Source organism: Crinia signifera, chromosome 4 (assembly GCF_055691185.1).
Source record: "Crinia signifera chromosome 4, ASM5569118v1, whole genome shotgun sequence".
Classification (NCBI taxonomy): Eukaryota; Metazoa; Chordata; class Amphibia; order Anura; family Myobatrachidae; genus Crinia; species Crinia signifera.
The window spans coordinates 242,084,253-242,098,487 of NC_139220.1; the positions used below are offsets into that span (position 1 = coordinate 242,084,253).

Sequence of the window (14,235 nt, forward strand, 5' to 3'; positions counted from 1 at the left end):
AGTGCTACCTCTCAACTCTATATAGTGCTAGGTCACAACTCTGTACAGTGCTACCATAGAATGTTATTATTACCATTATTATTACCAATTATTTATATAGCGCACACATATTCCACAGCACTTTACGGAGAGCATTTGGCCACTGAATGAGTCCCTGCCAAAGTGGAGTTTATAATCTACTGTCCCTATCACATGTATACACGCATACATGCTAGGGTTAAAAAACAAAACACCATTATATTTTTGAAACCTGTCAAACAAGCGGAGAATCCAGAGGAAACACACGCAAGTATGGGGAGAATATACAAACTCCACACAGTCTCCATGTCCATGCAGTGTTACAATGAAAAAGCTGTGCATACAGATGTTTCCATTGTTTCAATAGTTTACAATCCACTTTTACATTCTACAGTATCTGGAATTCTTATGAAATGAAGAGATTGTGAGTGAGAAGTGAGGGAGCACTGAATGTATTATATGTTGTCCCCATCGGCAAGAAATCATCTGTATTGCATTACAGTCTGTGAATGTATCATAAAGCAGACAAGAAGAGTGACAGGTGGCAAATACAGTCATGCAGAAACAGCTGAAAGCGCTTTAGGGGTAACTTAGAGTATAGAGATCTAACAAGATAGTATAAACCTGAATAAGTCTTTGTAGCAGCCACACATGTGTAGATATGTAACAGTTTCCATACTCTGAGAATGAGAATTTATTGAGGACGCTGTTCTCTCCTGAGGTAAGCCTTCCTTCTGCCCATATAGCAGTACAGCTTGGGATCTCTATATTGTCTGTTAGCCTGCCCATATAGCAGTACAGCTGGGGATCTCTGTATTGTCTGTTAGCCTGCCCATATAGCAGTACAGCTGGGGATCTCTGTATTGTCTGTTAGCCTGCCCATATAACAGTACAGCTGGGGATCTCTATATTGTCTGTTAGCCTGCAGTGCCCATATAGCAGTACAGCTTGGGATCTCTATATTGTCTGTTAGCCTGCCCATATAGCAGTACAGCTGGGGATCTCTATATTGTCTATTAGCCTGCTCACATAGCAGTACAGCTGGGGATCTCTGTATTGTTTATTAGCCTGCCCACATAGCAGTACAGCTGGGGATCTCTGTATTGTTTATTAGCCTGCCCACATAGCAGTAGAGCCAGGGATCTCTGTATTGTCTATTAGTCTGCTCACATAGCAGTACAGCCAGGGATCTCTGTATTGTCTATTAGTCTGCTCACATAGCAGTACAGCCAGGGATCTCTGTATTGTCTATTAGTCTGCACGCATGTAGGGAAAAATTGTTTCAGTACCTAGTGATCAGCTCACTGTAATCCGTCTAAATCTATTTAAAGGGGACCTGCTACTATAAATTAATACTTGCTGAGTTTAATTTAAAAAAAATAACCTTCAGATTACGGTATTGCTATTACTGTAGGTGGGTGATTCATTATTTCATATATTTCCAGTATATGGGTACAGAGCCTTATGTACATGAAGGCAGAGACTTATCAGCCTTCCTAGTGGTTTCCAGAAAGTATTTTTCCATCTGGCCTCCCCATTTACTGTCATTACTGTGGTGTACTGACTGCTGGAATTACCTCTTATGAGCAATATGGAGGCTCCCATAGCGCATGTGTACATGGAAAATATAAATGCTCATAAAAGGTGCATAGACATTAACCTATTCTGCTATATTTTAAGGGGGTATTAATCAAAGCATGTTAGAGATGTCAGTTAGAGATAAAGTGGATGGATAGCTGACCGCCATCGACTCGCAAACCCATAAGCAATTCCCAAACCACTGAAAGGTTTTTGCAGCCTGTGCAAATGTAACTCGGACCCTTCCACAAATCTGCAACTAAGACAGTTTGATCGAGGCGGAGGCTGACGTCGCAGACTCTCCTGTTAAACGCTTTGGCACGCCTGCGTTTTTCAGACACTCCTGGAAAACGTCAGGTTACCACTACAAAATGTTAATGATATGTTGAATAAAAGTATAAATGCAAATAATAATAGGAGTGGTACCTGTAAAAAAGACTTGTGGTTAGTATAAATGTTTTACACCCTTTTGGGGAAAGATTTATATTTGTTGTAGAGTACCAGTGCTCCTATCCCTGTCTCACCCTGCGATCCACCGTTCTCCTGGAGTGATCGATCTGAGCACTGGTACTCTTCAACAAATATAAATCTTTCCCCAAAAGGGTGTAAACATTTATACTAACCACAAGTGTTTTTTTACAGGTACCACTCCTATTATTATTTGCATTTATACTTTTATTCAACATATCATTAACATTTTTTAGCGCATATCCTTCATTTTCCCTGTTTTATAAGAGCTGCTTTCTTTAGTGCAATTCCATCCACAACCAAAAGTCAGGTTACCACCCCCAAATGCTGCCTTCTTGTCAGTCAAGCTCCGACCGCTGTGCCTTTATGATCCATGCGCATTTTCTATCGATAATTACCCTTGTGTGTGCACGAGTCGTATAGTACACATGCACAGTCGTTCGATAATCGCAGGATTTGCAAATTCTCTGGTTGGCAAACAACCTCTGAATCAGGCCCAAAGCCTCTAACATGAGAGTTACAAGCTGATTGGTTAGTGTTTCTTTCTCCATGCTCGGATAAATACCTCCTTTGAAACAAAGCATTAAATTATGTTGAATGTCTTAAAGTAATCTCAATTTTACTTTCAGATTCATGTTAAATATTGAGCACAGTTCAATGTCAGCGGCTGGGCTATTCCATATATGCTCAATGTACTGTTTTTGGTTAGTTTTAATAAACTATGAGCCAGAGGTATCTCAGATCCGCGAGCGCTGGAGCCTTGTGAGTCCACCAGAATAACCTCCAATATTTCCACTCTTATGCCTTGGTCTTGTCTGATGTATAGCTTACTGTAATCGCATCCTTAACAATGATAAATAAACACGATTTAAAAAAAAATACAGAACATGGTATAAAGGAAGTGAATCTATGATGTTGCCATGCATGTGAATGAGCTATATTTATACATGTGAAGTCTCTGTGTCATGGCCTGTAATGCCCCTCAGCCTGACCCTTACATTCACTGCACTGCCTGATTGTATCCGTCTCTATTTCTTCATAAGATTACACTTTCCTGGCCGCCTGATTTTCTTTGAGAAATGTCCAATCTTTCCCTTGGCACAATGTCCAATCTTTCCCAGTCACATTGGGTGGATACATTTATCCTCATACACATTTTCAATAAGGCCAGTACTACCCCCTGCCGACTTGATACAAAAAGATAAAGGTGACTTAGTGAATGTTTGAATGTTTCAGTGGAGAGGAATGTTCCACTACTAATCCTAACCTCTTACAGGGAATGTCAAGGACCGCAATGGGGTTTTTCAGGGTGACAACAAAGTGAATGGTCACCCACAAAAGGAAACCAGAGCCAACTCTATGGAGCTGTAGCCAAGGATGGAGGTGGTTAGAATTTATGACGCAATCTCTTTTATATACTTGAATAATAAATGCCAGGTGATTGCCTAGAGGGAGTTGCAAGCTGATATATGATAATACATCTGTTTAGTTCCTATTATACAATGTGCGCCGAGACTCTGGGATTTCTGGGAGACAGCTGAGGAACCTGCTGAGGAAATATACTGGAGATGCTGTAGATCGGAAGCTTTCGCTTTAGTATCTGTGTGCTATACACAATTTCAAACCATTAACTTAAATTAAGCTATAATTGAACCAGTCGCTTTATTGGGCAATTGTGTATATTAAAGTGCTCAGAAAAAAATAATTTGTTAAAGTAATTTATACCACATTTATGTATTTTATTTTACCTAGTAAGTCTGATGGCAAGTTAAGCTCATTGCAGGCACCAAAGAGCTCACTGTAAGCAATCACCATCCACTCAGTTCTGTATGTCAGAGAATGTATCATAGGAAATGCTAGTTCCCCAACTAAGGGCCTGATTCAGAGATGGGTGCTTTAGCTGCATTTTGGACCCTAAATGGAATGTCAATCATGCCGCAGTTTGGGGAACAGCGAGTGATCTCACAGAAGGAGGCCTGCAAAATGTTAGTGTCGGATGTTGTTTCAATAATGTCACCTCTGCATAAAATGTCAATGAAGGCGAATATGGTATACTGTAGTTGTATATATATGTTTATATTGCTTGCATATGCATCTCACATAGACATAACATGGCAACTGTGCAGCTCTTCAATGCCAGAACCATTGCCCCAATGTCATTTTACTCTGCGACTGGCATATCTACGTAGTAAGACCTATATTTTGATACCTGTAGCTAAAGACCAGATGTTTACATTGCTCACACAAGCTTCTCCCTTAAGGCCCATATAAACTAGAAGATTATCTTTCCAATCTTTCTGGTTGGAATGAAAATCTGGAAACTTCTGGGAACAAATTACAATCAACCATTTGCTCCCAAACAATGCAAAATGGACAAACGCAATCATCTGTATAATGGCCCATACACACTAGAAAATATTGGCATCAATCTCGTTCTTAAAGGGGCTTCAGAACGATATTGATGATAATATCTTCTAGTGTGCCCCCCCCCGCTCATTGTTAATGATATTGACATCTTCTGGGCATGCAGGTCAATCTGCCAATATTACTCATGCCAGTGTGGATGCACAATATCTTTCATGATCAGCTCAAGAGAAATGATTCACCAATATCTTTTGTCTTTCATATCTTCTAGTGCAGCAGTTCTCAAACTGTGGGTCCTGACCCCCAAGTGGGTCCCGACCTTCTAAGTATGGGGTTGCAACTATTCAAAAATCTGTTGAATTGTTTATTTTAGACCCTTCCCATCATGTTATGCCTCTACAATGCTGCCATGCAGGTGCTCTCTGATGACTACACGTGTTATGTGATCTTCTGCAGTAACTTTCTGGGGTCCCGTAATTATTTTTATTGTCTGATGGGGTCCCAGAGCAAAATAGTTTGAGGACCCCTGTTCTAGTGTGTATGACCTATTTGTCTGTAGGACCAATTTGTGTCTGTTTTCCATGTTTAGGAGCAAATGGTAAATTTTCATTTGCTCCCCAAAAATTTCAGATTTTCATTCCAACCAGCCAGATTGGAAAGATAATCTTCTAGTGTGTATGGGCCATTAGACTTTACATGGTAACTTTGCCACTTTGCAATGCCCAAACCAGTGCCCCAATATTTTTATCTTCAATTGGCACATCTACATGGCGGCTTTATTTTGATAACCTCAATCCAGTGCCGGACTGGAGCATGAACGACTAATGCGAAGGAATGTGGTGATAAGCGCCCATATTTAGAGGTGTGGCAATCCTCCAAAGGGGGTGTGGCCAGACAACACTGAGGCTTGGCTAAATATTAGATATATCCAAAAGTCCAAATCTGGCACTCTCAATAAATGGCATTCAGCTTGCTCCGATACCCATCCAAAAAACAAACAAACATGCACACTCTCCAAAATGTCATTCGTCTAGTCTACAGCATCTCAATGACTAGTCAGCCACAGTCTTTAGTGGCTATTGAGTCATTGAGATGCGACAGAGAGAGACAGAGAAGCCCCAGGGCTGGCAAAAGAAATCTTGGGGCTTGGCAAGCTGAATCTCTAGAGTCCCCTTATTCGACCCCCCACCCTTACCCTTGATCCCCGACTTCATAACATAATATATAACAATGGTCAGAGAGATACCTCCCTTCAGTGTAGCTGAGGCCAGGGAGAGCCCCCACACCCCAGCACAGCTCCACACCCACCAGCCAGGATCCAATACCCCTACCCCCATTTCACACACACACACACACACACACACACACACACACACACAATCGGGATCTGACACCTCCCCTCCCTTCTCCACACAGACATACAAGATCCCCCTCAAACCCCCCTCCTCCACACAGGCACATAGCGGGGGCCGCCACCTCTGCCCCTCTCACCTCCCACAGCAGTCTGCCTGTCCTGCAGTACTCACACACACACTAGTAGCTGAAATTCCCCCTCACCACAACACAGAAAATGGGGACCAGCAAGTAATGCAGTCCTGACCGAGTGGCATGGAATATGGGGGGTGATGCCAGTACTCACAACCACTGAAGCAGGTGATTATGAGGAGGGTGCCGGACATTAGGGTGTGCCTGGGCACACCATGCACCCACCATGGGTACACCTATGGGTATGAGCCTTTTAATAAATATATAAATATAGTAACTACTGCTAGGACATGCATGGTAATGTTTTAAAACAGCAATGCACTGTAGACAATACAAGACAGTTGTTTGCAGTATAGTAACATATGTATAATTCAAGTGCACAGACCGGAAGCTGATCCCAAGAGGAGGGTGTGTGGCCCATTAGGGATTTCCCCTGTGCCCATGGGGACCAGCTTACCCCTTCCCATAACCATATTGTATATATATATATATATATATATATATATATATATATATTTCTTCGTACAGTTTTAGTGCAGGTTTACACCTATGAGCAATGCTATAACAAACAAAGCTCAATGTTATTTACCTTCCACTTTGATCTGATTGGGAGCGCAGGCCCTGCACGGCAGAACTTTGAATTCTTCTGCCTGATACATGGAGTAGTCTGTACTGGCCACCACAAGGGTATCTCCAGCTCTCCAGGAACGGGCATTGTCAGCCAGATGCAGGATGGTGCTGTTCACATTGGTGTCTACATTCACTGTCAGTCTGGGCCTCGCTATAAAACATGAACAGAATACCATGACTAGGCATATTGTCCAACTATCACATATATACTTACAAACACACGCATGCACACACATATACACAGGGAGCCTGATTCAGAGATGTGTGCAGCTCATAGCTGTGATTTCTCATAGATTGTCAATGAATTAATATGCAGATGATAATTTAAGCATTCCCTGTGTGACACACTTCATAAGCCTTCGGATGCCCACTTTGTATAGATTCAAAAAAATTCTGAAACGCGCACTTGGATCTGATTGCTTCACCATCGAGACACCACCAGTCACAAAGTGATCCCTCAAACAGACCCTGTCTGGCACAGAGTCTCCACGCACGGAGCTTAATTCTAATAAGAATATCTTTTTGTTATGCATACATGACAAAAAAAAAGAGTAAGTTCCTTATTTTTTACATTTAAAAAAAAATAGAATAAAATAATCATCTTGAATGGTGAAGCGGCCACTAAATTCCATGCGGGATATTGTAACACTCCAAACATATTAATTTTGTTAAGAAAAAAATATGATTTTACTTCAGACATGTGGTAAAGATGATGCAGATGACAATTGTGTGTGAGTGCCAAATTCAATGAGAAATATTTTCCAAAATAGATTAAATGTTTAACTCATTTTGGCTCCACTATCTTTGTAAGATTTCTGTAATAGCACAACTGATAAACATCATACGTTCATTATACCCTATACTTTCCTATAAGATACAGGTTATGGTAAGGATGTCTGGATCAGAAAGTAGTGATAGAAGAATATCCAAACCTTCTTCCAAATCACTAGGCCCCATATGACCTTGACCAGAGAAGTGTGGGTGATGGGTGTGGTATATATTGCAAGGGCCACAGAGAGAAAAAGTAGTATGTTTACTGCACATTAGATACATTTGTGTATTTTAAGGAGCAACCTATTTTTCAACTAGGGACATAAGGCACATGACCACCAAACTGACCACAAAGAAAGCCTGATGCGTGAAAATGTATTTTGAACACAAATCTTCTTTTATACATTTATAAAAATGACACATTTTAATATACTGCCATACCCAGGATTCAAACTCATAACCTGTTGAATTCCAGTCAAACATCCTAATCGTTGTATGAAGCTATTCGCTTAATTCAGCACACTCAGAATTTGTCTCCACTCTGATGTTTTGGGGTCTGCGCATGAGCAAGTGTGTATTTGCAGAACCCAGCAGCGGTACACACTCGCCGTGCCGTTCATTGCGGGGCGGGAGGGGCGGGGGTGGACTAGATCTGCTCAGATTCAAATCTGATTATTTTTTGCACAAAGTACAAGGTGGATTTCCAGTAATCAGAATTCTCTAGTTTTCCATGAAGGGTCAGATACAGTAGCTCAATGAATAGAGTGTCTGACTGCAATGCCACAGACTTATGGGTTTGAATCCTGGTTGTGTCAAAAAAATGTAAATCTAATAAAGGACTGAATAACAAAGAGCTCTCAAGTTAAGTTCATGAATGTTGTACAGGTATTAGCGGGGGAGGAAACAGGTGTGGTCAGGAAATGATGGGCTTTAAAGAGGAAGGAAGTTATAAGTGAACACAACGCTGTGTGCTAGGCACAGTGCGCACCACCCTAGTTACAGCTTTTGTGATTATTGTGTGCTTAATTGAAATATACATTAGAAAAGTTCTCAGGGCCAGATAAAAATAGGAAGTGTTTTTGTAATAGTTGAACTTGAGAAGTGTGATCATCTGGAAAGAAATAAAGTGGATCAAGATAATGAATTGAGATAATGTACCAGCAAATCAGCCCCAACTTGTCATTTTCTCAAACATAGCCTGTAACATGGCAGTGAGGAGTTGATTGACTGATACTTTTTTCTCCGTCCACTTTATCTCTCTCCAAGAAGCCATTTACTAATGTTATTGTTAATAGTGTTTTCAAGCCCTTTTCGCATTATTTTCATTTCACCTGAATAAACTAAAGGGCTTTTGGAGCAGTTTTCATGAAAAACCCGCTCTAAAACCCTTTCATTCACATATTTTTGTAAGCAGATTGCATTTCCCATATTTATAGTGGTAAATGGTATCTGGCTGAATTTACTGGAAAAAAAATGGAAAAAAATCGCATGGAGCCCTGTGATCATAACACCAGCTTAGCTGGCTTTGTCACAGGGCTTTGATGTAAATTGGGGGCTCCTGTCCAGCTTTCTCTGCCCCTAGGCCAGTGGTTCCCAAACTGTGTGCCGCGGCTCCCTGGGGTGCCTCAAGACAATTGCAGGGGTGCCACGGGTTGGTGGTCCAGGACCAATTCAAATTATTTATGAACAATTACTTATGGACAAAACCAGTGCTGGTGGCTGCCAATCATAAAATGTGTGTACAATCAGAAGCAAATTCTGCCATTTAACACATAACTGAAGCTAACAATCACATATAATCCCAATCTACTTCATTTTATATATATTTTTTTGGGCCTACGGGTGCCACGGAAAAATTCTGATACTCTAGGGTGCCGTGATTCGAAAAAGATTGGGAACCCCTGCCCTAGGCAAAGACCGCAGTACAGGGACACGGCCAGTGTGATGAGCTCTGTGTAAGAAAAAAAAGCATACCTCCCTACGGTTCCGGGCTTTGTGCTGCTCCGTGACCCCCTGTATAGTAAACTGATGCTGCAAAGTGGCAGCTCACTTTACAGCACTGGAGGTCACAGAAGAAGGAAGCCCGAAGACCGGGAGCACTGCATGAGCCGAACCCCGGGGGTTGGTAAGTAGTGCTGCGGAGATCCATTGCAGGGACATGACTTTATCACTGCTCTGTCCCTGCATGCAATAATCGATACCTCCATGCGATGAAGTCAATTATTACATTGCATCCTCAGAATGGGGATGGTGATAAATCGGCCCCTAAATCCTTATGGTTTCCAATTTGAAACAACAGTGATTGAGTAATAGTAGACAGATGTAAAGGTAGGAAGGCCCTGCTCAAAGCTAGGAATCTAGAGATGGCTCTTTTTTTTTATGGACACCACACTCTAAATATTGTTTTATTTTTTACAGCAGCACATTGGGGATTATGTCCCCTTTTCCGCTGTAAACATGTCCGCATATGCCCTCACTGCAAAGCAATATGGTTTTCCCAAGGTGAAAAAGTGCACCTTCTAGCCCCAGTTACCCCTAATTCTAAATGAGGCCTATTAATTAATGAATCAATAAGGTTGATAACGCAATTGAATTTTAGTTTCATTAGGTGCATTAACATACCTGGCTTTCCACATAGGAAGCGGACTTTGTAGTTCGGGCATCTTGCATGGATCTGGTCATTCTGATGACATTTAAACCTGTAATCGTGGCCCCCTTTGTAGAAGACTTGTGTTGGTATATTAGTTCCATTAACTGTAGTAACCTAGAGAAGGCAGAACATGTTACGGATGTCAACTGTGAAACACAAACCAACATAGAATCCTAAATAAATGACAATGGTCCCAACAATACTAGTGAGGTACAAAACACCAACTCTCTAACACCAAGGGTAAGACTGCAAGCAAGGCAGTGGCCATGCCTAATCTTCAGGGACGTGGGAATCTGCATCAAATATGTAGCTATAATACATTAATATATATAGCCTTATGTGGGAATTTGTCTCCAGACTGCGTTCATGCAATGTTTATCTCTAGGCGTAAACAAATGCTGCTTTTTATTGATTTTATTAATACAGTCTATAATGTTTTGTGAATACTAACTACACTTTTCTGTACTGTGTTTTTCTTATAATATGACCTTTGTTTGGTATTTTATTACATAATCTGGGATTTATTTTCCCTGTTATTAAACCAAACAGCATCTAAATATCCTCTCTCTGTGAGGTGGATTGATGGCATTCCGCAGACTTCCCTGCCTATGGAGATGTCATGTGACTGTAGTGTCTCCGGCTCCCTCTGCAGGGCTGTCTGGAGACATGGCATACTGACACTGATAACAAACTCACAGTCACTCCAACACAACTACAGCTTAGATGCCTACTGTGTCTACAGAAAGGAATGGAATTGGATATGCAGCATGTGGTCTTATTTATGTCTAGTAATGAGATGTTCCTGGGTGGGAAACCTGTTGTTTTATTGACTGTCAGACAGGGCACAAAGTACCCACCCATCATGGGTCTGTTCTTCCACTCTCTAAAATAACATTCTAAAATTACAGACATGTTAACTCTTAACATCCCAAACACTAATGACTTCTGACAGTGAATGTTCTTCAGTATTAGTGCATGTAGAACTGCTGTGGGCAGCTGGCGACTGCTCCCCATCTCACTTACAGGCTTATTTATTATACAGAGATAAATCATTTCTCTGGGGAAAATGGGTGTTTTAGCCAGAGCTATGTCAGTATAATAATAAGGCCAGTATAATAATAAGTTCAGCACAGTAAGTACTAACGTGTTCTAAAATGAAAATGAGGCCCAAATGATGAAAACTACCAGTGTTGGAGTTTGGCTGCATTGCCCATGCGTACCATGCTCCGGAAAGAAAAACTTTCCGGATCCTGGAACCAGTAGATGGCATTACATAATAGAAGCCATTGGGCTTCTTTTCACAGTATCCGCCAGGTCCATGTGCACAGGGACTCCCAGGTCATAAAACCCAAAGTGGTCACATAAGACAGCTTTTAGAAGGGAGTTTAAATGCATTGTTATTCACATTTCTAAGTGCCTACTGGCATTATTAATGACAGATGGTTGCCTTGGATGGTTCTTCCATGGGCAGTATATGCTTCACGTAGTATATAATACTTCTACACAAGTACTCAGATTTCCCATATAAGCCTTGGGCCCTTGTATAGCTCATCTCCTACAGTGTTACCTAACAAGGCTGCCTCATCTGGTAAGCTTGTGGATGGGTTGAAAAATACATAGACCTGGCCATTTGTTGGAACCCTACTCTGAGTGTTAGGATACTGGAATCACCACATTTTGAGTCATCTCTTCTAGGAATGGGCAATTCCACCCAGGCCAGGTAGCCAAGTGTGATCAAGTTGGCTATCTCACCTAGTACCTTGTTTTGGGGGAGGGTTACAACCTGTGGAAGATATTACACAAAGGCACTTATTCTGGTTCACTCGCAAAGGCAAATTCCTTCTCAAATGGACAAAACTATGTGCACTGCAGGTGGGGCAGATGTAACATGTGCAGAGAGAGTTAGATTTGGGTGAGTTATTTTGTTTCTGTGCAGGGAAAATACTGACTGCTTTATTTTTACACTGCAATATAGATCTCACTTTGAAGTAAAACCCCACCCAAATCTAATGCTCTCTGCACAAGTTACATCTACCCCACCTGCAGTGCACATGGTTTTGTCCATTTGAGAAGAAATTTGACTTTGCAAGTGAACTAGAAAAAGGGCCAGAATGCCTATACAAACCCTACATTGTGCTCTTTACGCTTATTTTTTTAATGTCCGTGTGTTTTAATGTCTGTTGCTGTAACTTGCATTGCCTTGTTTTTGAAAAGCAAAAACACAGCCTTGTTGGAGAAAGAGCGCTATATAAAATATATATTATTATTATTATTATTATTATTATTATTATTAATATGAAGCAGGTCCACAGTACTTTAACTCTGTCCACTTCATTTCTCACCAAGATTTATTAAACCCCCTAAAATGTTATGGGTATTCCATGAAAACAGCAAAACACTATTGAGAACTATGATAACTAACATTGAATTCTATAAATTCTGTAGATTAACTCATAGTTGTCATGTACCTGGAGGTCAACTGGATGTGTGCAGATTTTGCCAGGATACGTGGCCCTGAATTCAGATAGCTTTTCCCACTCCCTGAACCGGTTGCTTTCGTACTTGTCAAACCACTGCGTCCACTCTACATCTGGAATATAGACAGTGCAAAAGACACATGACACGCTTTCCAGATTAATATATCTATTTGCAAGTAATAAAACAGATATCTAAAACACATGACAGAATAACAGATTAATGAGCAGTGAGAAGAGAACACTGAATTGCAGACCGGCGTCTTGTGGAAAAGAGAAACGGCTGGAAGACTCATACACTTGCTAGAATTCCACCACAAGAAGATCTACAGGACCTGCCAGCAGAACCAAAACTGTACAGTCTGTTTTCCAAAGCATAACAGCACCCCTTGTAGGTTTTGTCCTAGTCCCCAGCCAATTGCTAGGAATTTCAACAATACCCATTTTGGCCCTGGTCACAGGATAAACTTCTGTAGCAATCACTATTATTGATAACCCGCCTTTTCTTGGTAAAAGAAGACCTTTATATTTAATTTCCAGACAGTACCCCAGATTTGAAATCTGGGGCAGTTTTCAAATATGCGTTGTTGTTTTTATTATTATTATTATTATATTATTATTATTATTATTAATAACCATCAAAACATTATAATGGACCTTTGCAATTTAAAGAATGCCCAAAAATCAAGCTCTGAATTAGGCCAATTGTCTACTATGCATTTTGATCCACTGAATAAATGCTGGGTGACCCTATTTCTCTTGTAGGCTTACAGGCTGTGTTTGAAAAATTATAGTTAGGAGCTGATTGGTTGGTAATTTATAGAAAACTGAAATATGATTGTGGCCAACTAGTGGCTGGTTATCATCATCATGCAGGATTAAAGATGGGACTATTTTTATGTGGAGGCCTGGAGCTGTAATCTCATCCGCATCGATAATCTGCCCCTAAACACGGCGCTTCTCTTCTCAACCGTTACATGTCTCTTTAAAATGCCTTTAAAGAGATATGCAACAGTTATGACGGGACATTTAGTTCTAAGTGCGCTATATAAATTAAACTTACTAACACTAACTAGAGAGTTGCCTTATGGTGCCCATACACAGTGCGTTTTGCCCGTGCAATGCAGTACGCACTCCTGCGCACATCACATTGCATAGAACAAAAAGTTTGTCCTGCACTTACTTTTTGTACTAGATTGCATCGAATACAAAATGCATGCTGCTGTAGCACATTGCATGCGTTCTGAATTAGATGTGATGCGATCTAGTTCAAAACGCACGGAGCAAATCGCTCCCAATATGGGCACCAAGTTTTATTTGTACTTCACTAATACACAGGGTCTCATGTTCAATAAATATACCTTAGTAGCTCGGTCACATGTTTTTGATATGTATGTCTGGTAGTGGATTTAAGAGCAGGAATTTTATGAGGTAGTGGAAAGTGCATATCAGGTGAGCAAACTGTTTTGCATCTGCCGGTGCAGCCTATGCATTGTTATCTATAGGGACTTGCCAGGTGTATTATGTCACATGCTAGCAGTTACAGAATCAGTAGCGTAGATATAAGGAGATGGATTAAGTTAAGCCTTCTCATTATCCAGATTAATGTTCAGTCTCTTGTGTAGAGTCATCATTTAGAAAATAAATCCAGGTGCCAAAGAAAACAGAGTATTTTAAACAAAAATAGCAAGTGACATTTTCAGGTTGTGCAATAAAGTGCTGCAAAATTCAATTAGGACAGTACATTTGCTGTTGTCGTCCATTTAAGGCCAAAACCAGAGACCTCGCTCAGCCAAG

At 40.8% G+C, this 14,235-nt stretch overlaps 1 protein-coding gene across 2 annotated transcripts in view; it reads right to left on the reverse strand.

Annotated features, from left to right (window-relative positions):
* The window catches only part of CEMIP (cell migration inducing hyaluronidase 1), a 118,236-nt gene that overhangs the window by 34,441 nt on the left and 69,560 nt on the right, over nucleotides 1-14,235 (reverse strand). For both annotated transcript variants that reach the window (XM_083184162.1, XM_083184161.1), the window contains 3 exons: nucleotides 12,433-12,554; nucleotides 9,937-10,078; nucleotides 6,503-6,694 (listed from right to left, as the gene is read on the reverse strand). In XM_083184162.1, coding sequence (XP_083040288.1) covers nucleotides 6,503-6,694; nucleotides 9,937-10,078; nucleotides 12,433-12,554 — 456 coding nt within the window. The remainder of the gene's footprint in view (nucleotides 1-6,502; nucleotides 6,695-9,936; nucleotides 10,079-12,432; nucleotides 12,555-14,235) is intronic.